Source organism: Stenella coeruleoalba (assembly GCF_951394435.1).
Source record: "Stenella coeruleoalba genome assembly, chromosome: 14".
NCBI classification, from domain to species: domain Eukaryota; kingdom Metazoa; phylum Chordata; class Mammalia; order Artiodactyla; family Delphinidae; genus Stenella; species Stenella coeruleoalba.
In genome coordinates this window covers 1,174,219-1,198,029 of record NC_137160.1, presented here as the reverse complement: position 1 = coordinate 1,198,029, position 23,811 = coordinate 1,174,219, and the positions used below count along the sequence as shown (strand labels likewise).

General features: G+C 62.8%; 1 protein-coding gene across 5 annotated transcripts in view; it reads left to right on the top strand.

Moving 5' to 3' along the window:
- NFATC1 (nuclear factor of activated T cells 1) overlaps window positions 1-23,811 on the top strand; it is a gene marked incomplete at its 5' end in the record, with an annotated part of 101,918 nt that overhangs the window by 51,943 nt on the left and 26,164 nt on the right. For 3 of the 5 annotated variants that reach the window (XM_079943511.1, XM_079943514.1, XM_079943515.1), the window contains 3 exons: window positions 3,377-3,432; window positions 7,857-7,989; window positions 18,817-19,482. In XM_079943511.1, coding sequence (XP_079799637.1) covers window positions 3,377-3,432; window positions 7,857-7,989; window positions 18,817-19,482 — 855 coding nt within the window. The remainder of the gene's footprint in view (window positions 1-3,376; window positions 3,433-7,856; window positions 7,990-18,816; window positions 19,483-23,811) is intronic. The other 2 variants (XM_079943513.1, XM_079943512.1) reach the window with 2 other exon arrangements.

Here is a 23,811-nt window from a genome sequence, read left to right as displayed (position 1 = left end):
GGGCCCGGGTCCCTCCCGGGGAGGGGCAGCGGGGTGGAGTGGGCACGGCGGGGGGAGCGGCTCCAGGCTCTGGCCTCTTCCGCCTCTTTCAGGACCACGTGTGGCGACGCCGCGTGCGGCCGTGTGGGAGGATTCATTTTCCGTGTCAGCCATGTTGAGCTGTAACTCACAGACCGCACAACTCGCCCGGCTAAAGTCCAAGGGCTTGGGTTGATTCAGAGCCCAGCACATATATCCCAGGGCATTCTCCTAACCCCAGAGAAGCTTCACCCGCTAGCCGTCAGCCGTGTCCTCCCGCAGCCTGGCAGCTGAGGACCGCTTTCTGTCTCCACGGACTTGCCTGCTCAGGGTGTCCTGTGGGCCCAGCTCCTCCACCCAGCGAGGTCCTTGAGGTCCATCCCGCGGGAGCATCAGGACATCACCCTCTGAGGGCCGGAGAGAGAATGTCCTGGTCATCGTTCACCGTGCACGGCCGTCGGTGTCATGCGTGACGCTGCAGTGACTCCGTGCGCGGGCTCCCGAGAGCACACTGTGTTGCTCCCCTGGGCGCTCCTGGCGGGGGTGTTGGGCCTCAGAGGTGCCGCAGCGACTGGACCTTCCCTCACTCTGGAGGTGCATCTGCTGGTCTGCAGGGCTCCGACGGCCCGAGTGTGCCACCACGTGTGGGTCAGAGGCAGCACCTCCCCCCGGCCCTGCGGAGGGCCGGAAACAAGGGAGGCTGCTGGGACCTTCGGGCCTCTGTCGGTGGCCCCCGCTCAGCCCTGTCCCACGGAGGCAGCTCCTCCCGAGGCGGCTGTGGAAGCCTTCTGGCCGTGGGTGGGGTGGGGAAGCCTTTCTGATGACTCACGCCGCAGGGAATTCCCTAATGATTGGGAATATTTTTACTTCTGGGCTTGCGCGCAGTTTCCTACTGAGAAAGCCAGCCAGTTCCTGATAAGGCTGGAGCACAAAGGGCCGTCAGGGCCGATCGCTTCCCTTCCCGGCAGAGGCTGAACTTGCGCAGGACGCCCAGCCGGGCCTGTGCAGGAGAGGCCGCCCAGAGGCCGCATGGCCTCCCACCCGAGGGAGGCCAGGGCAGCTCTGGGGAGTCAGCCGCCAGCGGGGCTCCGGGTGCCGGTGGGGAGGGTCCCCGTGTGACGACAGAGCAGGCAGTCGCCAGCCCTGGGCGGCTCCTCCGGTCTTGGCCCTGAGCAGGGCTGCGTGTGCACTTCTGACCAAGGAGACCCTGGCCTCCGAGAGCTCACGCTGCGCTTGGGATCCCCGAGGCCGGCCCCTCGGCTGTGACCCAACCGCAGAATAGAGACTCGGGGCCAGAGCCCCCCAGGGCCAGGTGGCGGGGACACAGGGAGCCCTGGGCCTGTGAGGCGGGCTTTAGTGGTGTGGTTTGAAGGCTCTGCACTTTCAGAAACCGTGCCGGTGGCCAGGCCCGGCTGGCTCGCAGCCCTGGTGCGCGCAGTGGGACCGCCGGCCCCCAGGCGGGCGCTGTGACAAGGACAGTGTCCCAAAGGCCCAGGAGGCCCTGGAGGGAAGAGACCCCTCCCGCCCTGCGTGTCCTCAGCGTGCACACCCCGCCGCCCGCTCCACTCCACGCCTGTATTTCCCTTAATTTTTGTTCCACGGGTGAACCTGCAACAGCGTTCCCGGGAGGCTGGTCTGGTCTTGGGCCCCTCCTGGAGGGCGGTGGTGGTAAGGTGGACGCCAGGTAATGCCGGGCGGCCTCAGTCTCCCCTCTCCTGACGGGAGGCCTGTCAGCCTCTATCGACAAAAGACGGAGCGGCTGCCGACAGTTCAGGTTTGAGCGCTTAAAGCTGTTCTGGGGGAAAGGGACGAAGATAGGCTTTGTCATGAGAAAACTTGTTGATCTTAAAAGGCACCAGGGACACGGGAGCCTTGGTTACAGGAAGAGTAACTTCGATCTCCTCAAACCAGTGGGGGGCCCGACAGTACGTCCGCGTGCGCGGCAGGTCTGGGCCGCGCACGCAGCAGCCTGCGTCCCGTAGCGCTTTGCGCAGGCGCTGGGATCCCCCTCGTTTATCGGCCCGGAGTCAGGGCACCTCGCTCACCGCGTCCTGTGCTCGCAGGACTCTGGAGCGTTCGCTGCTTTGCAGACTCCCGAGGCCTTTAGGGCGGTGGGTGTTCTTTCCGTTTCCTGTTATTTTTTCCTAGAGGAGAGGTGGATGCGGGTCCCTCGGGCCCCGGCCCCTGTCTTATCACCGAGTGGGTCCATCTGCTGGCTACTCAGCTTGGGCACCTCCGCGTCCCGAGGGGCTGGTGTGGTCCTGGCACGGCCCAGCCGCTCTGTGAGTCACATTTCCTCTCTGCTCCACCCTCCGCCCCTGCCCGGCCAGCACTGCCAGGGAGAAAAAGGAGATTTTGTCTAATTTATTTATAATTTAGGATTTGGAACACACACACATTTCTTCTTGGAAAACAGAGAATAAGCAACAGCTCAGCCCATCCAGCTGTAATGGTTTGTTTGGGGAGCCGACTTTATACAAGATGCAGAGGAAGGAGGCCCCTGTAGGAGACTGACGTCTATTAATTCAAAGTAGCGGCCAGACGTGGTCCACAAACAGCGTGCCTGCCAGAAGTGCTTCCCAGCTCCCAGAACAGGCTCCGCTCCGTCACCCCGGAGGGCGGGCTTCCAGCCTTCGGCTCCCTCGAGGGCCTGGTCCGGGGACAATAAACCCTTTCTTTCTCGGCACTGGAGCCTTTTCAGTTTTTTCAAACATGCAAACGCCACAGGGTGAGGTTAAAAATACCTTGTGTTTTGCATTTCTGTATCCTGATGCGCCAAAGCGCAGTCACAGAGCGGATTTTCTTGTTCACCCGGCGGTTCCCCTGAGCTGGGGCAGGACCGAGGCTCCCGGGCCCCTGCTCATTAGAATATCCCTGTTCCCGAGACACCGAGGGCTCTGTGGCCCCGGCCGCGAGGCCCCGCAGCCCCCCATATGCCGCAGGCCAGACGCAAACCAGGTCCGAGTCCCCAGACAGCGCCCTTCCTAGCCGGGTCATCTGCGCGCCTCCCGGGCTCGCTCCCCTTGGAGACCTGAGCGTGGACCCCTCCCGGGGCTGGCGCTGGGGGTGCTCACTGGCACGTGGCTCCTTCCTGCAGAGCGGGGTCTCCAGGCCCCACCAGGTCCATGCTCTCGGGTTTGGGTTTGAGCTTCTCCCCAGAGCCTCGTGGCCTCTCTCCAGCCGGTCAGTCAGGTGCGGCCTCCCAGTCTCACCAGCTGCTAGTGGGCCGGCCGGGCCAGGGTGGACCCTCTCATCAGAGGGTTCCCGCCCCGAGTCCCGTCTGCCTGCATCCGGGTGTGATTTCGGGGCGGTGCCCGGTCAGGACAGAGTAACGGACTTCTCGCGCCCTTTCTTGCAGACGGCCACCACATCTGGGAGATGGAGGCGAAAATCGACGGAGCCCTGTGCAAGCCGGTAAGTGCGGCGGGCGGCCATGGGCGGCGCTCTCTGGGCGGGGCTTTTTATAGGCAGCGGCTCCTGGCCCAAGGCACATGGCTTCTACTTTGTTAAAACGAACCACTGATGAACATAACAGACAGAGCGAGGAACGGAAATGGTTGGGAAATGCCTCCCGACATAAGCGCTCTCGGGACTTGCAGCACGGGGACGACTCGGACGTGGGGCCACCAGGGAGGACAGGGCGCCTCGTGTGCTGCAGGCCCCCCACCAGGAAGCCCAGGATGCACTCATACCCCCGGGGCCTGCTGTCCCCGCTGGCTGCCATGTCACCAGGGCCCCAGGGGGCCCGCTGCCCAACCCCCCCCCGCCGGGAGGACCTGCTGTCCAGAACCTGAGCACACCTTCCCCGCTCCTGGGCAGGTGGGCCTCGGGGTTCCGCCAGCATCCTTGACAGTGACCCCTCACTGCTGTCCTCCCAGGGAAGAGCCAGGACACAGACGCGAGGTCAGACCTCAGTGTGCTCAGCCGGCTTGTCCGTTGGCCGGCAGCCGGGGCCCCTGCGGGGACGGGCGCCCGCCGCACACGCCTGACCTCTGAGGGGTCGCCGCGCTGGCCCAGGGCCTGCCTGAGCCCGTCCTTACGCGCGGCCTCCCGTGGCCCTCGTGGTTCACGCACGGAGGGACCTGAGGCAGAATGACTGTTCCTCGAGTTGTGGGTGGAGGATGTTTTCTGTGTGAAGTCGTAGCTGCCGCAGCGTTCTCTGACCCGCCTTTCAGTCTGTGTCCTTGTGGTTTAAGCGGGCTCTTCGGGCCTTGTGTTCTTACCTGCCCCACAGCCTCTGTCTTCTCGTTGGGGCGTTGAGACCATTGTGTGTGAAGCGATTATTGCCGGGGTTGGGTTAACTGTGCACCACCGAGTGCGTGTGTGTCCTACTTAGCCCCAGAAGAGCAGTAGAAACCTTCAGGTAACATAACGTACAGGCTAGCAGGTGACTCTCTGGAGACGTTCACAGACCTTCCAGGCTCTCTGCCTCGGCCCACCAGCCACTCCTGACGCAGGTGTGTGGATGCAGGGAATGGGGGTCACGGTTCAGAATCTCGTCCAGGTCAAGGACTGAATTTTTTCCTCAGGCTCCCGCGTGCGAACAGGGGACCTCGGGCTGTGGGCTTTGCCGAAGGGATCTAGGCGCCCTCTGCGCGTTGGCCGGGAGGACACGTGCTGGGAAGGAGGCCTGGGGGCGCTGTCAGGAAGAAGCATCTTTCACCTGCGACTTAAGCTTTCTTTTCCAAGCACCGACCCATTTACCAGAAGGCTTTTCAAATGGTATCAGAAGGAGATGCTTCCTCCTTGGCCCAGGGGCGAAACCTGCGTCCACGACCTCGCTCCGCCCAGGGTGTCCAGGCCTCTAACCTCACACATCCTCTTGGGCTCCTCCTGGCCCCCCCGAGAAAGTGCCCCGTCTCAGGCAGCTCCACTTTCTGACGGGGACTCTGGGTCCCGCAGGCCCAGCAGTCGCAGAGCCGGCCCTCAGGTTTGCTGTGACAGACACTGGCCACCAGCCGTCACCCCGAAACGGGGGCCCTCGGCTCCCAGTTCCAGCCCCACCGCAGGCCCGAGTCCTCTGCCCCCAGGCCCCAGTGCCGCCCACCCCTTCTCCCTGGGCAGGAAGGAGAGGCCTGCAGAAGCTATGCATCTGTTGGCATCGAAATAATTCTGCCAAGTTTGCATGTTCAGATTTTCCGTTGTTGAGTTTCCTTTTCCACTGTGAACAGCGCATATATTAAAGAAAGCTTAACGGTTATCAGTCATGTGTTCTAAAAGAAACGTAGGACATGTGAATAATGGTGTGCTTTACGTTCACCATTTCATCTTTCTTATCTCTTAAATGAAGTTTACTTTTATATATTTTTTTCTAATTATAAAAGAGTGTCATATTCACTGTGGAAAATTGGAAGATATAGCAAAGTATAACCAAAGAAAACGCCTAGCGTAATTTCACCACTTGGATGTAGCCCCATTCACATTGGGGCGTCTTTCCTTCCATCCTTTTCCTGTCACGGGTGTGTGTCTGCACGTGCACACACATATATACACGTGCCTCGTGTCGTGCACGTGCCTCGTGTCGTGCACGTGCCTCGTGTCGTGTGCACGTGCCTCGTGTTGTGCATATTTAAAACAGGGTCGGATTGTGCTGCATTTATAGTTTATGTACTGTCGTGAGCAATTTAGACAATGGGTTTTCTTTTTTCAATTAATTTATTTATTTATCTTTGGCTGCATTGGGTCTTTGTGGCTGCACCCGGGCTTTTCTCTAGTTGCGGTGCACGGGCTTCTTCTCGTTGCGGCGGCTTCTCTTGTTGTGGCTCACGGGCTCTAGGCGCGTGGGCTTCAGTAACTGTGGCTCGCGGGCTTAGTTGCTCCGCGGCCTGTGGGATCCTCCCGGACCAGGGCTCGAACCCGTGTCCCCTGCACTGACAGGTGGATCCTTAGCCACTGCGCCGCCAGGGAAGCCCCCAGACAGTGGGTGTTCTTAAAGCGGGTGGCGGGTGTGCCGAGTGCCGCTGGCGGCCTTGCTCTGCTCCCGCCGTGGCAGGCGCTCCTGTCGCTGCGTCTCCCTTCCCGCCTCTGCCTTACTGCGTGTTTAGCATTGGTACTCCCACGAGGACAGAACTTCGTCACAAAATTTCATAGTCTGTCTAGCATCTCAGTCTGTGACCACATCAAAACACAGCCCTCCAGCCTCTTAGAACCCACAGAAGCCGACCCGCGACGTGGAACCTGCTCAGGGCTCCTTGCCCTGCCGGACGCACCCCGCTGCTTCCTGCAGCCGCTCCTGTTGACGCCTCCCCGCTTTGCTTCTGGCCTCAGCTCAGGCAAACCCTCTTCCTTTCTGTCTCTTGTCCTGGTTCCTCCTGTAGAGATCGGGCTCTGGTCGCCGTGGGCCGCCGTGTCTGCCATCGTGGCGCACCCGCTGTGTGCCGGGGGCCAGCATCACCTGCAGGGTCGCCTCATATCATTGAATTCTCAGAAAACAGCCCCCAAGGAGTGTCTTTCTCTTCCGGTTCCCTGCGCAGGCGGTGGAGCTAAGACTCAGAGACGGCAGAGCCAGGGCAGAAACCCAGACCCGTCGGGCCCCAGCCAGGCTCCCGAACACGGGCCGCGTAGCTGGGGTGCAGACTCTCTGCAGGGGTCTGGCCGGGCGCACACCCTCACCCCCACTGGGTCCGTCCCCTTGGGGTTCCTTTGCTCAGGCAGGAGACCTGCGTGCTTGTGGCTTCTTCCAAATGGAATGAGGCTGTTAGAACAACAGGGGACATTGCCTGACGCAAGTGTGGCCCCAGGGGACGGAGCCCAGAGGGGGCTGCAGCCCGGGTCCCGGCCCCTCCGGCCCTGCCACTCTTGTGCCCTCAGCAGCAGGCTTCTGAGCCCCATTTCTTCACCTGGAAAGGGAAGAGGTTGCCCTGAAGTTCTCCTCAGCTTTGGTTAAACATTCTTCAGATTTCATTATTAACAGGATTCAATCAATTTTGCTGTTAAATTGGGTAACAGGCTACAGTTACTCTAATTAAAAAAAAAGGGATGCCATGGATTTTTCTTATACATTTTCCTACTTGTTAACCGAAATCATATGACAAAGAACCTTGAAGAAACTCTCTGGATGTGAACTCTCCTCCCCACCCCCAAAGCAAGGGCACCTCCTTGGCGCCAAGGACAGGCCCTCACGTGGACGCCCGGTCTCGGCACACGGACCCCAGCCTGCTTCCTTCTCCCACACGCGTGCTGCCCCACGGCGACCTGTGTTTATACCTGTACTTGAAAGGGCCACTTTTGTAAACATGTCGTTGACTTTTCATTGAAAACATGGAAAGGTAACAGCAGCTTCTGCAAGCCACCCTGATGCATCCGTGCCTGACTGTCCGCCCCCCCAAGTTCGCTGAGTCCGACTCTCCCGTCCCCTTCGATTTGAGAGGGTCGTGGCTTGGGCTTTGGGCCGTCGGCACAGAACGTCTGCGGCGAGCACTTCCCCTGGGTCTTCGTTGCCAGTTACCTGAACTGCTGCTCCCGGCTTCCCCAGGAGCGCCAAGTCGGTGAACGTGGGCTTAGTTTTCTGAAGGTCATGCCCTGGCGTGAGGGCAAAGGGGCGTGGGGTCTTGTGGAGACTTCCCTGCCCGATAGCAGGCCCGCTCTTAGCATCTGTGCTCACGGCTTCTCTCCTGGGCCCAGTCGGTGGCATCGTAGGTGAAGCCCCCCCCCCCACCTCGCACACACCCCAGCCCACCTTTCGGCTCTGCTGGGAGGAATCAGGGTCCCTGCAGGCTCTCAGGGTGGCCTCTCTGAAGGGCAAACCTGCCGTGTGTTTCACACTCCGGGAGGGCCTGGGTGTGTCTGTGTGTTTGCGAGATGCTCACCGCCCCCTCCTTCTGCCGCTTTCTCACTAGAATTCGCTGGTGGTGGAGATCCCGCCTTTTCGCAACCAGAGGATAACCAGCCCCGTCCAAGTCAACTTCTACGTCTGCAACGGGAAGCGGAAGAGGAGCCAGTACCAGCACTTCACCTACCTGCCCGCCAATGGTAACGCTCTCTTTCTAACCCTAAACGCTGCGAACCAACCCACGGGGTGCTTTTCCTGAAAGAAAATCAGGAACCCTGACACGTGGTGGCTTCAGACCGTGTGGTCGCGCTGCACGCCCGAGCTGTTACCGTCCTGTTAGCAAGATCACGTCGTCGGTTCCTTCCAGAGAAAAGTGGAGCTTTCAGTGTATTTTCCTTCGTTACTCTTGGGGCTGGGGCTGCATTTGGGGATAATTACTGATCATTTTGCTAGCTGCTTGCAGACATACAACCGCCAAGGGGGAAGAGGTGCAGCTCTTCTGTACACAGAAGCTGAGGTGGCCTCGGTGTGAGTTTAAATTCTAGAGATGTTTAAGGCGGAGAAGCAAATGGTTATGATGATTTTGCAGGTGCCTTTAGAAATAAACCCTTGTATGAAGCCTGAAGGCTGGTGGTTGGTGTGATCATTAACTGACGGTAATGATTTCTGTCCTCGAGCTAACGTCCCACAGAAAACTCCTGGTTGGATAATTGCGTCTCCGGTGACCAGGGGGCTTGCGCTCCCAAACACCCTTTACTCGACCAAAAAGCACCTCGTTCAGGTTGTCCGCTCACACGCTCTGAGGATGGTTTCTTGGCCTGAAAAAGACCTGTGTGTGTACCTTCTCCACTTTTCAGGCTGTTTTCTGAAGGAGAACAGCATCGTGTGTTGTTTCGCTTCTGAACTAGTAGAAAGTTGTTTCTCGGTGTTGCCCAGACCCGAGGCCTGGCGCCTGGGGCCCATGCCGCCCTCCTCCAGGCCGGCAGGGTGTGTGTCCAGAGAGGGCCGCGTCCTGATTCACCTGTGTCACGTAAGCACAGCTGTGCCAACGGTCTTGTTATACTGTGACTGCTGTTTTAAAAACTTGAGATTCATATAACCTAGGAGGGGAACCACGCACTAGGACTGATTGCGAAAGCAGCCATGTGATCATCTTAGTAAAAGCAAGACGTTTTTGAAGGCTTCGGTCTTCTCCTAGTGTGAAATGTCACGTACGATAGACTAGGTGATAGAAAGCCCTGGAAAACCCGAGGGGATAGCAAGCAGAATCAACTGTTTTGGGGGCAGACGCTAGCCACGCCTGTCCAGGCTTGAATAACGTGGTCTCGTGCTCATCACGTCACGAGCGTGTACGTGAACAGACCTGCAGGAGTGTGCGTTGCCGTGGGGCCGTCTGGGGGGGCCCCTCTGGGACTTCTGGGATGGGCACTGAGCACTCCACTAATCCTGCCTGTTCTCGGACGTGTACTACATTCCTTACAGCAGAAAGTACTCAGTCTTTGTTTGGAAATGTAATGATCGTGTCCTAATTAAAATTCAAGCATGGTTGACTAAAAATTGAATGCTTTAAAGAAAACCTAGGTTTATAAAGAAAAATTCCTTTCTAAAGCAGTTTAGAAATCAGCTCGAACGTCGTTTCCTGCAGTTCCTGCTCGAAGTTCACCTCCCGCTTAACACAGACGCCCCCAGTCAGAGGGAGGGGGTCTGCGCGCAAACCGGGTCCCCCTTTCGGGGGAGGTACCGAGGCCCCCAGAGACACGTCACTGAGATCCTGGGGCAGGACTGTCGAGGGGCCACCGTCTCCCCCCAACCCTACAGCTGCCGTTCAGTCCTGCAGGCTCCCTCCCGCCAGGGGCTGACCTGCCCCCCGCTCCGCACCCCATCACCCCCGTGTCAGCCCAGCACACCCATCGCTCATGCTGTGTGGACCGTCACCCGGACCCCCCGGTCCCTCGAGCTGGTGACCCAGCCCCGCCCACAGAGCCGTCCGTCCGTCCGTCCGTCCCTGCGGAGCATGGCTGTCTGGCTCTGTGGCCTGTGCTGCTCTCATCAGGCCCTGGTCTCCCTTCACTTCTCTCCTGGAAATCTGCCCCATCCCCAGGGGGTCGAGGGGTCCGTGCCACCCACGCCTGAGAGCCCCGGCCCTGCCCTGCCTTCCTGGGTGGCCGTGCCCCGTGGGGCCGTGAGCTCCCTGGGAGCAGGGACCCCAGCCGGCCCTGACTCCGTGCCCGGGTCGTGGGGACCATCCTCCTGTGCTTTTCTCTTGTAAACAATAAATGCACCAGTGCAAGAGCGGGACTCGAGCTCCCAGCTTTTAGGTTTGGTGTTTTTTCTCGCGGTCGCTTCTGCCCCCTGCAGCTTCGTGCTGAGTCTTCACGTGGTTCAGCAGGTGGTGCTGGTTAGGGGCCAGGTGGGCACCTCCTTCCCACGTCGGGTCTCAGCCTGTCCTTACCCTCTGAAGCCTCCACACAGAGAAGCCTACCACCCCGCCGCCCGCCGTCTGACGCATCGTTCATGTCGTTGTTCAAACCGGAAGGAAGCCCGGCTGCGGGTCTGCGCGGGGCCCGGGCAGCTAGGGCCGCTTCCCGTCTCTGGGGGCCGTGTTTGGGGGAAAGTCTCCAGGTGCGTGTAGGACGCCCTGAGCAAGCAGAGTGTGTACAGCGGGGGTTCCTGGCGGGAAGGTCAAGGACAGAGCAGAGAAGACAACCGGGCAGTTGCAGGAGAGGCCACGGACCCACCCACGTGCAGCCAGGGAGGTTTTCCTCAGTTTCTTGTTTGTCGCTGTCTGGGTTTAACCGCAGTCTCCCGAAAGAAAGCGTCCGCTCTCTCCAGCGCTGTGAGCTGAGGGGCCCTGGTACCTGTCACGAGGCCGAGACCCCGGGGAAACAGCCCCAGTTAAAGAGGGAAAACAGCCTGCTCTGTGGGGAGCGGCCCCTGGGTTCGGGGGGACGACGGCGTCCACCCTGGCTGTGTCCCCAGGGCTTCTGTTTCCGACGCTGCCCAGTGACCCCGGGACGAGCAGGCAGGGGCGGCAGCTCACACACTAGGGGGGAATCCCAGCCAACGACTTCAGAGTCATGGGCCAAAGTCAGCATGTTCCTAGAACGAGGAGGTCAGTCATGACAGATCCTCGGGCCTGGAGGGTCTGCCTGTTCCCCTGAGATGTTTCTAGCTGGTCCCCAGGAGTGCCTGCAGTGGCACCAGGCCCCCTGCCCACCTGTTGCTCGGGGTGAGGGTCCTGGAGCTTCACCAGAGTCAGCCAGGGAGGCCCTGGGGGTGTTGATCCTGGGCCTCAAGCCCACCCGACACTCCCACCTGAAGGCTGAGGGGAGCCGGGTGGGTCCCGGTGCAGGCCGGCGGGAGCCGGGACGGGGCGCCCGCTGTGGCTGGTGGCATGGCCGCTGCCCATGGGCCTTTGGAACCTTCCTGAGTCAGCTCAGTGGCGTGGCGACCGCGTGGCGGTGAGCGTGCATTGGAGGGGGACGGTGCACAGCTACGCACGTCTGGCTCATGCAGGCGCTGTGATGCACCTTCTCCTGGGAACTCCCGCGTCCCGGAGGCTGCTGTTAGTAAATTGCCAATTTTCGGGCGCTCTCGCTGTTCCAGCAGGAGAACGAGGGACCGATGTTTTCATTTCTTTCCACATTAAACCTGCCGCCGCAGAGAGGCAGGGAACTGGCTGCCCCACCGGGCGCCCCGGGAGGGACGAGTCAGGGCCGGGCCGGGGCCCGTGGGGAGGGTTTGGAAGCCGCCCTTCCCCACAGCGCTCTCCACGGGCCTGAGCTCCTCACGGTGTGTCTGGTTCGCACGCCGCTGGCCTCCCCGTGAGGTGTCCAGACCCGGTGGCAGGAGAGCCCAGGCATGTGAAGGGGAGGGGGCTTCCCCTCTAAAGGCCGCCACGGGGTCAACTCTGTCGACCGTCCTGACAGACACCGGCCTGAGGCCCCCGACGTGGCCTTGAATCCGCAGGGAGGGGTTTGAGCTTGGAACAGAGTAGGACGAGGGGGTGAATCGTGGGGCCTGAGCTGCTGGGAAAGAAGGCGGGTGCCCTTTCCGCGGGGGGGCCACACCCAAGGCTCCCCCACTGAGACCGTCACCCGTGGCGGAGCAGCGAGGGGGAGGGTGGTTTTGATCAGATACCTGAGGGCCACGGCCACCGACTGCAAAGGCAACGCAAGTCGGGAGTGAGGCTGGACCCCCAAGAAGTCTGAGCACAGCCTTGCGGAGGGAAGACCTGGTGACCCCTTCCCCCGGGGACCGGGGCCTGCCCACGACAGTGCGCGGCGCGGGGGTTACCCCAGCACGGCCCCCCGCCAAGTCACAGCCCTCTGTGCACAGCTGCTCGGGTCAAACCACAGGAGAGGGAATCACATTCCCTTCGGACACAGCGCTGGCAACAGCGGGTGAAGGCCAAGCGGCGCGTTTGCTGGCTCGTGCGGTCTGCTCTGCCCGAACGCCATGGCCAACCCAGTTGCGGGGAGCCGGAGCCCCGGGTAAGGGCCCTGGAGCCACGGGGCTGGTGCCACAGACGGCGAGGCCGCCACACCCGCTCACACCCCGCCTGCCGCGACAGAGCTGTCTCCCGGTGTCCACTCGACGCTCCCGCAGAGGCTGCCAGGCAGCACCCCCAGAAAGGCGGGGAGGACCCGAGGGAGGACAGGCCACCCCGTCGGGCGTGGCGGGCACTGCCGCCACCGCGGAGCGGGGGTCTCGGCGGAGTCTGTGGTGTCTCGGTCGGGAGGTTCCTGCCATGCACCCAGAGCCTTGTCCTCTGGGAACCCGAGGACCTGGCGCAAGTGCTGGCTGTGCTGGGGGAGGGGGGGTAGGAGCTTGTGCCTGCCGTCATGCGGCGGTGGGGTCTGTGAGTCCCCTCCTCGTCCTCCGGTCCATCCGCCCCAGCCCCCTCTCGGCCCTGGACGCAGACGTGGGCGCCCGCTTGCTGAGGGCCGGCGGTGCAGAAGGCTCCTGCCGCCACGTCTCCTGCCTCAGAAGAGTCGCGCCCTGAAGCTGCCCTGCTGGCGTTTGTGTCCGCGGCTCACGCGTAACAAACAGAAGACAGTGTGAGCTTCGTTCTGCGTTCTCCGGGGCTCGGGGCGACCTCTTCTGCACAGGGCGGGGGCGCATCCGAACCGCCGAGGCCTTGGCGGGGGGGCGGGGGGGCGTCCTCGCCTGCGGGGGATGCTCAGCGCCCGTACACCCCCTTCTCGCCATGTCCCCCATGCACAGCGAGACCCTCTCTCCCTCTTAAGACCACAGCCCTATGGCATCAGGGCCCCTCCAGCCTCGTTGAACCCGACTCCTTTCCTAATGGCCCATTTCCAGACACAGTCACCCTGGAGTTAGGGCTTCAGCCCCCGCGTCTGGGGGACAGTTCAGTCGGCAGCAGCACCCCTGGCCTGTCCGAGGCCAAAGAGCTGGGCTGTGGCCCCAGGCCTGAGCCCTGGCCCCGCTGCTCCCTGTGCCAGCGGGTTGGGAAGAGGGAGGGCCCTGCACCGCTGTCCCCGTGCGGGGGAGGCTCGGTGCCGCTGCCCTTACGGCTCATGCCACGTTGGGTCCCTCACCACCTCTTAGGTGGCCGTCACGTCTGTGTTACAGCTGGAAAAGCGAGGCCTGTGGGTCACAGGATCAGCCCCAGGGCCGCGCAGCCGGCGGGTGCCTGCCGGGGCTCTGAGTTCATCCACCTGAGAGCAGCGCAGACGTTCGCCCTCGTCCCAGGTGTGGCCACGTCTGTGTGTCCGTCCGTGTGTGCAGGACACTAGCTGTGCGTGTAGGAGGAGTGCCTGCTTTTCTCTTGGTGCAGTTTCGGGCTGGCCTGCTTTTCTGCGTCCGTTTTGCCTTTGTTCTTCACTCGCCTGCGTCTGGACGCCATGCAAAGTGCCAGGGATGTGAACGTCTGTAAAACCCTGAGCTCCGGGGACTCACAGAGGAGCTTGTGTCACAGGCGCGAAAAGTCTTCTGAATAAAACAGTTGGGTTCCCGTGGTTCTGATACTCAAGAGGGCCGAGGCCCAAATGTCTCCCCTGTAGCTGCCAGGCAGTCGGCCTTGGCCTCCCGGGGGTCAGAGGACGGGCGTCCCGTGGTCGGACCCCTGGGCCGTGCTCTTAAGGTGGTGGAGGGCGCCCAGCTCCTCTTGCTTCGTGTGCGGGTCCTGGTCTGGGCACGAGCCCCAGGCGCACAGGTGTGAGGGGAGCCCGGGACGGCTGCTGTGCTCCACCTGTCTGCCCGGGGACGGTGGGAAGGTGATGGCGTGATTCACGAGAGACGGCGTCCTTCTGTGTAATGGCCGGCAGGCCAGGGTGTGAGCCCCGCTCCCCGGCAGGGGTCGTGTCACGCTGCCCCCTGGCTTCTCCGTCCACGTGGGATCCTGGGGGTCAGGCTGAGTTGAGGACCCCAGGCCTCAGTTCCGCCCCGGGTCCTGGTAGCGGCCCAGGGCCGAGTGGCCGTGAGCCGAGGGCCTCTGCTGCCCTTGTCTGATCATCCATTAAATCAGCCATTTGCAAAATCCACTGAACCCCGGGTGAAGGGCAGGGTGTGGACGTGGGCACCGATTCCCATGGGTGGATGCGATCTGAGAGACGTCAGGAGGGCGTGCGGATGGGATGGGGCAGCTGTGCCTGGGGGGCCACGTGTCCACCCCGCGCCCTGCGGACAGAGCAAGGCTCACACTGCTTGGCCACGTGAGTGACACGGCAGTGCGGCCGCGTCTGTGAACCGCGAGGACCTGGAGAGCGTCCACCCGAGGAGGTGCGGGTCTGGCAGCGGATCCGGAAAGGCGGCCGGACCTGCCTGGGCCTCCCCGATCCCACTGGGTGGCCAGCAGGCGGGCCCACGGCCGGGCAGGTCCCCTTCGTCCCCAGAGGAGGCGGGAGGCACCCTCTGCTTTCGGTGCGTTTAGACTCTGTAGGTGCCCTGGGGGTAGCGGGCGCATGTGCCCCGGGCCCCGCGTCTGCTCCACGTCTGCCGGGAACTGCCCCCACCTGGCGCTGAGGCGCTGGGGTCTCTGTCCTGGTCACCGTCCCTGGGCTGTGCGGAGCCCTCAGGGCAGGCAGGGGGGGGATTATCTCCGTTAAGTGCACAGGAGTCTGTGCCCAAAGGGAGTTCGTAGTGGTGGCCTCGTGCTGGGGCCTCCAGAGGTGGGATCGGCCCACTGCGCGGGTGCGGAGAGGCTGCAAATGCAGGGGAGGGTGTCTGAGCCGAGCAAGGAGGCCCAGCTCGGCTGGGTCACCAAGGACTCGTGCGCCCGCGAAGGCCCGGAGGCTGCGGTGGGGAGGGGTCCCGCCCGGGTCGAGTCTCCACCCGACCGTGGGAAGAATCCAGTGGGTCCCGACGCCATGGGAAGGTGATGCATTTCCTGAGCCCTCGCCTCACGCCCTTGGCCGGGTCTGGCCCACAGAGGCCCCCCAAGATCGTCTTGCTGAGACTTTCCCAGAAAGACCCCCAGGGCGAAGAGGGAGTGAACGCGGGTGTCCCAGCTTTAAACAGGTCATAAACCACGGACATTGAAGCGGCCAGCAGCACAGATGCCCGATCGCTCCTGCCCTCCGCCAGCCCCCGGGATCGCAGGGCCTAGGCTGGCCGCGTGGCATGTAAATCAGGCCCACGGCCGTTTCCCCGGCTGCACCTCCACAGCCGGCAGAGCAGACAGGGTGAGGGTTTTTAGAGAGCTCGGGGGACCCTGGACGAAAGGGGCGAGCTGGCCCTCGTGCTGGCTGAAAATCCGGTGCAGGAGAGAGGCGCCCAGCAGGGCTTGAACTTAACCTGCTAGACCGTATTTCCTTAAGGTCGAGAGCTCTGAGCCTCAGCGCGCTGATGCAGAGCTTAACCCTTGCCATTCTGGACGCCACAGGCCACACGGGCAGCTTTCGAATCCCCCCTCCCCCCCCCGGGTCATATGGGTTTGTCGGGGCTGTTTTTAGTGACAGCTGTGCCCACTGGCCGTTTCTGGATGATTCTGGTTGGAGGCTGCCCCCAGCTCCGCAGTGCCGTCTGCAGAGCCACGTCCTGGAGCCTGAGGCTGTCGGACCAGAGGCAGGGCCGCTTGTTCCTGGGAGAGGCCGTCTTGCCTGTGCTGGAGCTGACGGCCACCTTCACACCCTGGGCATTGTAGCGGGAAGCGTGCGCGGCACATCACATGTTCTCTTACAGGCGAGGACGTGCGTCTGTGTCAAGGTTGCCCCAGGCCGCTCCGCTACCCCCAGCCCGCCTCCCTGGGATGCCCAGCTCGGAGCAGGAGCCCGTGTCGGGCTGCACACAGAGCTTGGACCCAGCAGAGGCCCCTCCTTGAGGTGGGCTTCCACGCGGGGACCCCAGCCGGTAGGTGCTCACGGCAGAAACCCCAGGTTGGGACTTCCCTGGTGGTGCAGTGGTTAAGAATCGGCCTGCCAATGCAGGGGACACGGGTTCGAGCCCTGGTCTGGGATCCCACACGCTGCGGAGCACCTAAGCCTGTGTGCCACAGCTACTGAGCCTGCGTTCTAGAGCCCGTGAACCACAACTACTGAGCCCACGTGCCACAACTACTGAAGCCCACGTGCCTAGAGCCGGTGCTCCACCACAAGAGAAGCCACCGCAATGAGAAGCCCGCACACTGCAAGGAAGAGTGGTCCCTGCTCACTGCAACTAGAGAAAGCCCACACGCAGCAGTGAAGACCCAACACAGCCAAAAATTAATAAACAAATAAATTAATTTAAAAGAAAGAACCCCTGGGCTGCAGAAGCTGCCGCCACGGGCGTGCAGATCGGGAGCGGAGAGACCCTTGGTCCTGAGGGGCCACCCGACGAAGCCACGAGCGCTTATGCGCTCGCGCCGGGACACGGGGCCGCAGGCGCACCGAGTCTGGGGGCCCGGCCTGGGCTGTGAACAGCTCCTGTACCAAGTGCCCGCCCCTCCCCTGGGGCCTGCGGCCCTGCGTCAGGGCACATTCACGTGGGGAATCTTCACACCCTCGCTGCGGAGGAAGCCCTCGGAGCCACGGGAGACACACGCGGCTGCTGCCGGGACCTGCGTGCGTTTCCCCCACATGTGAGCCACACGGAGATCAGTGCCACCCGAGGACGGCGGGCAGCGGCCCTTCTCGGTGTCCTGCCGGCAGCCAGTGACACTTTCCCTGGAATCCAGTCCTGCGGGGACCCGACCCCTCACGCAGAGCCCTAGCTGGCTGTGAGAGAGAGAGGGAGAGAGGTCCCTTCCCCAGCAAAGGCCCGTGAGTGTGGGCACCGGGGCGGGCCAGGCCCTGTGGGTCGTCGGCCTGGCTGATGAAAGCAAACGCACACCCCCGCGGAGCACCCAGGGTGAGGACGCCCCGTGCACCCTCCGCAGGCTCGCCTGCCCCCACCGTGCTGGGTGCGTCCTGTCCAAGAACGCTGGGCACACTGGGGTCGGGGCGTCCGAGGCGCCGCGCCCTACAGCTCTCGGCCCGACGTGACTTCGGGGACGAGTGGCCGACCGTGGCTCGGCCTGCAGGCAGCAGGGATACTTCCCGTGGCGGCCCCGCAATGACCATCACCCGCGTGCTTCCTCCCTGCCCTCCAGCTGTCAGCGCCGCCCGGGGACCAGGCGCCTCCCTGCCCAGCATGCAGACACGTCAGACGCGGGAAGAATGACGGGAAGCAGGGGCTGGGAAGTTGGCACAACGAGGGCAAGACTAAAGGAAACAGCTTCTCTGGGAATCCTGAGTCGAAAGCCCAGGGCCTGGAGACGCTCAGCGGAGTTACGTGCTCCTGCGTCAGTGGGTCTGGAGTGTCCCCCGGGTCCCAGCCGTGTGGCTACCGTGCTACCCAGGCGCCCCGCGGACAGGCTTCGCAAGAGGCCGTCTTCCTCGTCACGGCTGCTGTGGATTCGCAGGCGCCGGCTGTTCCGGAAGAGATGTGCATCCTTGCTGGCTCGAGACCTTGGTTAGAGCAAAGCTCTGTTTGGGAGAGAACCTTTATTTACTTAAGGAGGAGGCTGGGATTGCGAGGGGCGTTCCCTCCGTGCGGCTGCCCCGGCCGCCGGGAATCCGGCAGCACACACACGAAGAGGTGAAAATGTGATTAGGGGGGATCTGATGACAGCTCATTACCCATCCTGCGTTTGCTACGGCAGCGCCGGGCATCTGTTACGAATTTAACTGCGCTCTTACCAGTCACTAGCAGGATAATCTGACCACCGGGATGTCTCTTGTAAACTGGTGTAAGAGGCAGGAACCAACGAGAAAACGGGACACAGGAAGTAAGCAAGGGCGGGAGTGGAGCCCCAGCCCCTGTGCAGACCCCACGGCACATCTGCTCACCTTCTCCCTGGCCCTCTCGGCGCCTGGTCGGGCCCACGGCCTGGAGGGGAGTGAAGGGGACCCTCCAGTGCCCATCACGCCCTCCTCCCAGCCCGGTTCTCTGCACCGCCGGCTTCCTAGCGAGGGGTGGACAGGGCAGTGGTCTGGAAGCCGTCCGGGGGCTTCCGGCTCTGCCCCAGGAGCCGCGCGATCACTGGTTGTGTGTTGTCTCCAGTGGAAACGAAGCAGCAGGAGGGAGGGGTGGCGTATTTGCTCGTGTGGAACTGGTTTCCTTGTCGAGTGGCTGAAGGCTCCTCTCCTACAGCAAATGGACACTCATCTTTTCTGTCAGATTTTTACTGACTTCCAAACGCCATCTTACCGTTCAGGTTCACCAAATGTCAGACATTTATCAGATAGGGCGTCAGTAGCAGCAGAAATGCAGTGGTGCAGCCAAGTTAAAAGTGTCCCTTTGGTTACTGCAAATCCGCGGGCCCTCGGGCCCAAGGCTCCTACCGCAGTTTGCGAATGGATTCTTCTGGCACATTAGTGCTGGGGGAGACGCCAAGGAAAACAGTGCTCTCGTATGAGAGCCAGCTGCAGCTTTCTGGGCCGATGACTCACACCCTCCTTTTAATCGGGTGGGAGAAGCAGGCAGGAGACACACAGGGACTCAGTCAAAGCGCTGTTTGTTTTCGGAGGGTATCCTAGCCACGGGCCCGCCCCGCGGCTCCCATCTGCAGCGCGTGTTTATTTAACTTCTTTTCTTTCTCGCAGTTCCAATCATAAAGACGGAGCCCAGTGATGACTACGAGCCTGCCCTCACCTGTGGACCAATGAGCCAGGGCCTGAGTCCGCTCCCCAAGCCCTGCTACGGCCAGCCGCTCGCCCTGCCGCCTGACCCGGGCTCCTGCCTCGCGCCCGGCTTCCCGCCCCGTCCGCAGAGCAGCGCCAGCCCCGAGCTCCACGACCTCTCCTGCGCCCCCTACGGCCCGGCCACGGCCGGCCCGGGCCACGGCCCCCTCGGACTTCCGCGGCCAGTCGGCGGGGTCCTCGCCGGCCAGGAGGCGCCGAGACCCGCGGGCGTGCCTCCCGGGCCCCCCCAGCCGCCGCCCCCCGCCCCGCTGCAGCCACAGGTGAGTCCGCCGTCGAGTGGTAGCTGCTCCCCGGGGTGCCGGCCAGCGCTCTGTCCCCACAGTCCCTCCTCTCCGCTGCCGCCCGGGACCCAAGAGCCGACCCGCCTGCAGCCCTGCGGCCCTGCGCGCCCCCCCGGGACGGGCCACCAGCAGCAGCAGCCGTCCGAGGTTCCGAGCAGCGAGCCTGCAGCCGCCCGGCCCCTGCCAGCGCCCGAGGTGCGTGAGGACAGTAATCATAGTCTGGCCCCCATTCCCGTAACGGTCAAGCGAGAGCCTCAGGAGCTGGACCCGCTGGACCTGGACGACGGTAAGTGCTCGCGGGCAGGCGTGCGGCCAGCCTGGCACCGTGGGCCCGCCGCGGCAGGAGGGGCGCGTGCACCAGCCGCCCAGCTGGGGCGCGCCTGGCGTGTGTCCTGCGGGACGCCCCTGCCGCCCTCAGTGGCCCCTGGCGGCCGGCAGTGTTGCCGCCAGCCAGCGGGGTCGCGCAGCTCTGCCCGGTGGGGGCCTGTGGCTGTCGACCCTCGGGTACACTGTCCACGGGGCGACACGGGGAGAGCTCGGGGCGCCCGGGTGTGCCGGCCCTGGCCGCGTGGAGCAAGCGCCCCCGGGAGCTGACGTGCCCTGTTAGGAGGGAAGACCGCCTGGCCTCGGCCGCGGCTCCAGCTTCTCGATTCCTAGTGTCCGAACCGCTTCTCTAGTCGCGTGAACCGTTTATGTATTCGCGCAGCTGAAAGTGAGCGACTGGCACCCTGTTTGGCTCGCGAGAGCACTGTAAGCACGTGACAGGCTTGTCGGAAGCTCAGCGATCAGGCGATGAGGTGCCGGTGGCTCCCTGGACCGGGGCTCGGGTCCCAGCGCGGCACCGGACTCCATGGAGACGCGTTCAGGGTGATTTGGAAACCAGGCGTCCTCGAGGCACCTGCAGTCAGGCTAATTCGTGTAAAAATCTGAGCCCCAAGGTCTTCCTATAAAATGAGAGCAGAAGGCACCTCGTCGAAGGATTGTTTTTCTCTTTCATTTGGGAAAAGGTGCCGGGGGCCCCGTGATCTGGTGGGTGAGAGGTCACCGGTGCTCTCGTGGGCCCTGCGTGGACGGTCCGTCCGTGTGGGCGCACAAAGCCAGCCTGGAACAAGGCAGCGAGAACCCGTCCCCCAGAGGAAGCCGCACCGGGCTGGTCTCAGAACCTCTGCCTGAGGGGCCCCGGGACCACACGTGTGCCCCGAAAACAGCGGGCAGACGAGCGCCGTCGGCGGGTGCAGGGCCGGGAGAGCCCGTGGGGGACGGGGGCCCAAGCCCAGCCGTCTGCTCTCGCCCGAAAGCTGTGAGGCGGGGCAGGGCCTGGAGGAGGGAGACGGGCGCCTTCTGCGACCCCCGCCCTGACTCCAGCGGGACCACGGCGGAGCTTGCTGGCGCAAAGCAGACCTGAGGGCCAGCGTCCAACCTCAGACACGGGCCCGCCTCGGCGGGACCCTGGGGTCAAAGGCGCCGGGGTGAGCGGGAGTGCGGAGCAGGGCCTCCTCCCGTCCTGACCGCCGTCCCGGTCCCATCGTGAGCGCAGGCGTCTGGTTAGGTGAGCCTGGCACCTCCTGGGCCGTGACCAAGCCCCTAGGTTGCTGAGGGCCCAGAACGTGGTCCTCAAGGGAAGAGCCCCTGAACTCGGGGCGGGGCCTCTGAAAGCACGTCTGAGGGTGGGAGGGAGGGACCTGGCCTCTCTAGGGTCCCACCAGCACACCCTACAGAGGGGCCGCCTGCGTTTACAGAAGAAGGACACTTGAAAGCATGTGGCCTTGGTTCAGGAAAGAGCAGGGGAGGCCCTGGGAGGGGCCTCACTGCCCCCCGAGCAGACAGGGACCTGTGAGACCCTGAGGCCTGGGGCGGCCAAGCTGACGGGGTCCAGCCCTGTTGCTGGGCTGGGGGCTGCAGCCGGCGTTTCACCAGCAGGAAGGCCCCCGTGCTCCAGGCCCGCCTCCACCTGAGCGTCAGGCGGGGCGGCGAGCGGGGGCCCCGGGGGCACCTGCGGCCACTCCTGGGACAGCAGCTTCAGGGACTCGGTCCCGAAAGGATCCTCGTGGGCCCTGCTTTGTACTCAGCGGCCATCGCCCGGGCCAGCTGTCAACGCGGCCTTTCGGTTTTGGCCACGAGAGCGAAGTGACGTCGGTTTCCTTGGTCAGGATTGGGGTCACGGTGTGCGGCTTCCCCAGAAAGCGGTGAACGCGTGTCCGTGAACGTGCGTGTATCTTCACACCACCCCCACGCGTGACGTTTCGGTGCCACCCTGCTCGTCCCCAGTTAAAGCCACGCCAGGGTGGAGCCCTGAGCGGCAAAGAGTAAACGCTGCCCTGGCCCCGTTCAGAGGGGCCCCGCCACGTCCCTGTGGGTGGACATCCCCTGCGTGGACGCTGCGCCCAGCGTCCCCCCGAGCGGTCTTTCCCAGAGGGAGGCCCCCGAGGTGGAGGGAGGCCTCGGGTGCACACGCCGCGTGGCCGGGAGGCGGCCCCGCACGAGCCTGGCTTCCCTGCGGGGGGCTCTCGGGCCCGCGGGGTCGGTCTGAGCACACAGGCCGGAGGAACGGCCCTGGAAGTGGCCACTGAAAACTAAGGCTATGCGGCTTCTCTCCTGGAGTTGGAACCACACACCTTCCGGTCAGGCGTCCGTCCCCGCGCAGGAAAGCAGTTCAAGTGTTTGTTGCTCGGTCTGAGCGGCTCAAGACTCCCCGCGTCCACAGGCAGTGAGCATAGAGAAGGGGCCCGACTCTTGCTAGAAGGCTTGTAGTGGAAGCAGCAGGAAGCACGTCTGTCCTCGTGAGCGGGTGGCCGGAGCTGTCAGCTGCGTGCCGGGGGGGCTCTTGGGGGACCTTGAGGCCACATCTCCGTGCTCACCGTGGTTCCTCCGCCTGGAACCCACTTGCTCACTTGCTTACAGGAGCTGTGACGTAGACACAGGTCAGTCCCTCGTAAGTCCTCGAAAGACCGCCTAGTGCAGAATAAAGGCCCACATGGTGGCGAGGGGACCTGAATCCCCAGCCTCCCCGGCCCAGGGGCTGAGGGGCTCCGGGGCGGGTTCTTACTGGTCTCTCCTGACGGGGATGGGGGGAGGGGTACGCCGGTGTCGTGGGGTGGGTGTGGGCCCCCGAGGTGCCTGTACAGCTTGGACGCCTTGAGTTGGCACCAGTGACCTGATCCTTGGCCGGTCCCACCGTTAAAGGTTTGTGGTTGAGGGGTTTGAAAGTTAGTTTGTTAAGAGGGACGATGTCCACACTCCCGCTTGTTCTGGGGGGAGGATGGCGTGCCTCGAGGGCGCGTGTACAGAGCGCGGCCCCCGAGGCCCGGGTGGGAGAGGGAGCCGGTCGGCCAGGCCGATCCCTGATTTAGAAAAGAGGCCCCTGTGAAAGGTTTGGAAGGGGGCCCGGGGAGGGGGTCGTCGCCTCACTCGAAGGCACACGCGACTTTCCTGGTATGTCTGGGTTTTAATCGGCAGCCCGGCCCAGGAAGGTGCAGAGAAGAGAAAATGGAGACGAGGGCGGAAAACTAAATCAGAAAACTAGACGCTGATTTCAAGTGACCTTGATGTTAAAAGGCAGAGACTTCATCGTTGTCATTTACACCCAGGGAGAGGCGAGTAGTTGGGGTGGCTGACGACAGGGACCAGGGAACAAGGACCAGGAGGGGGCGCAGGGGGAGGAGGGAGGGGGCGATTCAGGCTGTGCACGGCGGCCCCTCCCCAGGCCTCGTCTCAGCAGGACGGGGTAGCTGGTGCCGGGGGCCGCTGGCGGGTACGACCTGCTTGTCGCCTGGGCTTTGCCCCGAGAGCCGTGGCGCCATTCCCCCGGGGCAGGAGGGACCAGCCGTGCACCACGGCTCACACAGCGAACTCCGCCCCGTGTCACTTGCAGGCACGCAGAGCCATTGCGCGTCAGGACCCCAAGGTGACAGGTCAGGTGACATCCCGCCTGGCCCCGCCCCTCACCACCACCGCCCTCAGGGCTCTCAGAGGCTGATGGGAGCCGAGGCTGCAGTGACTCTGGCCCTTGCTTGCTTCGTGGGTGCAACCACTGAGTCAGGGGGCGATTGGGGTTCCTCGGGCTTGTTTGTGATGCTAATGGCGCCAGGTCTGTGAGGGGTGAGAGCTTATCTCACACGTGTTCTGGTTTTTTATTTGGGTTTTTTGCTTTCCAGGAACGTAGAATGAAAAAGGCAATAATAGGATATTATGTCCAGCTCCAGAGAGCCTGGGGCATCTGGGGCCCGTAAATGAACCATTTAGAGACCGCAAAGCAGCCGTGCCTTACGCGGGGGCCAGCTGCTCAGTCTGTGGAGTGGCTCCCCAGATGTGGCGGGTTAACGCACGTCCCAAGCCTCCACTTACCTCGAGGAACAATTTGAGTGCACGAGGACTCGCCTCAGATGAACCCCAACTTGTCGATAGGGTTGCTTTTTTTTTAAGTTGTTTCTACTCTTCGGTTTTGTTTCAAAAGTGTCTGGACCATAAATAGTTCCCACTATGATTTATTCTTTAGTTCAACAATATGCGTGAAACATGCTCTCCACTCGGACTTCTCGACCGTGGCGGTTCCACGGCGCAGCTTTTCTTTTAAAAATTAGCTTATGGGCCTCATTTATGTTGAATGTAGAGGACA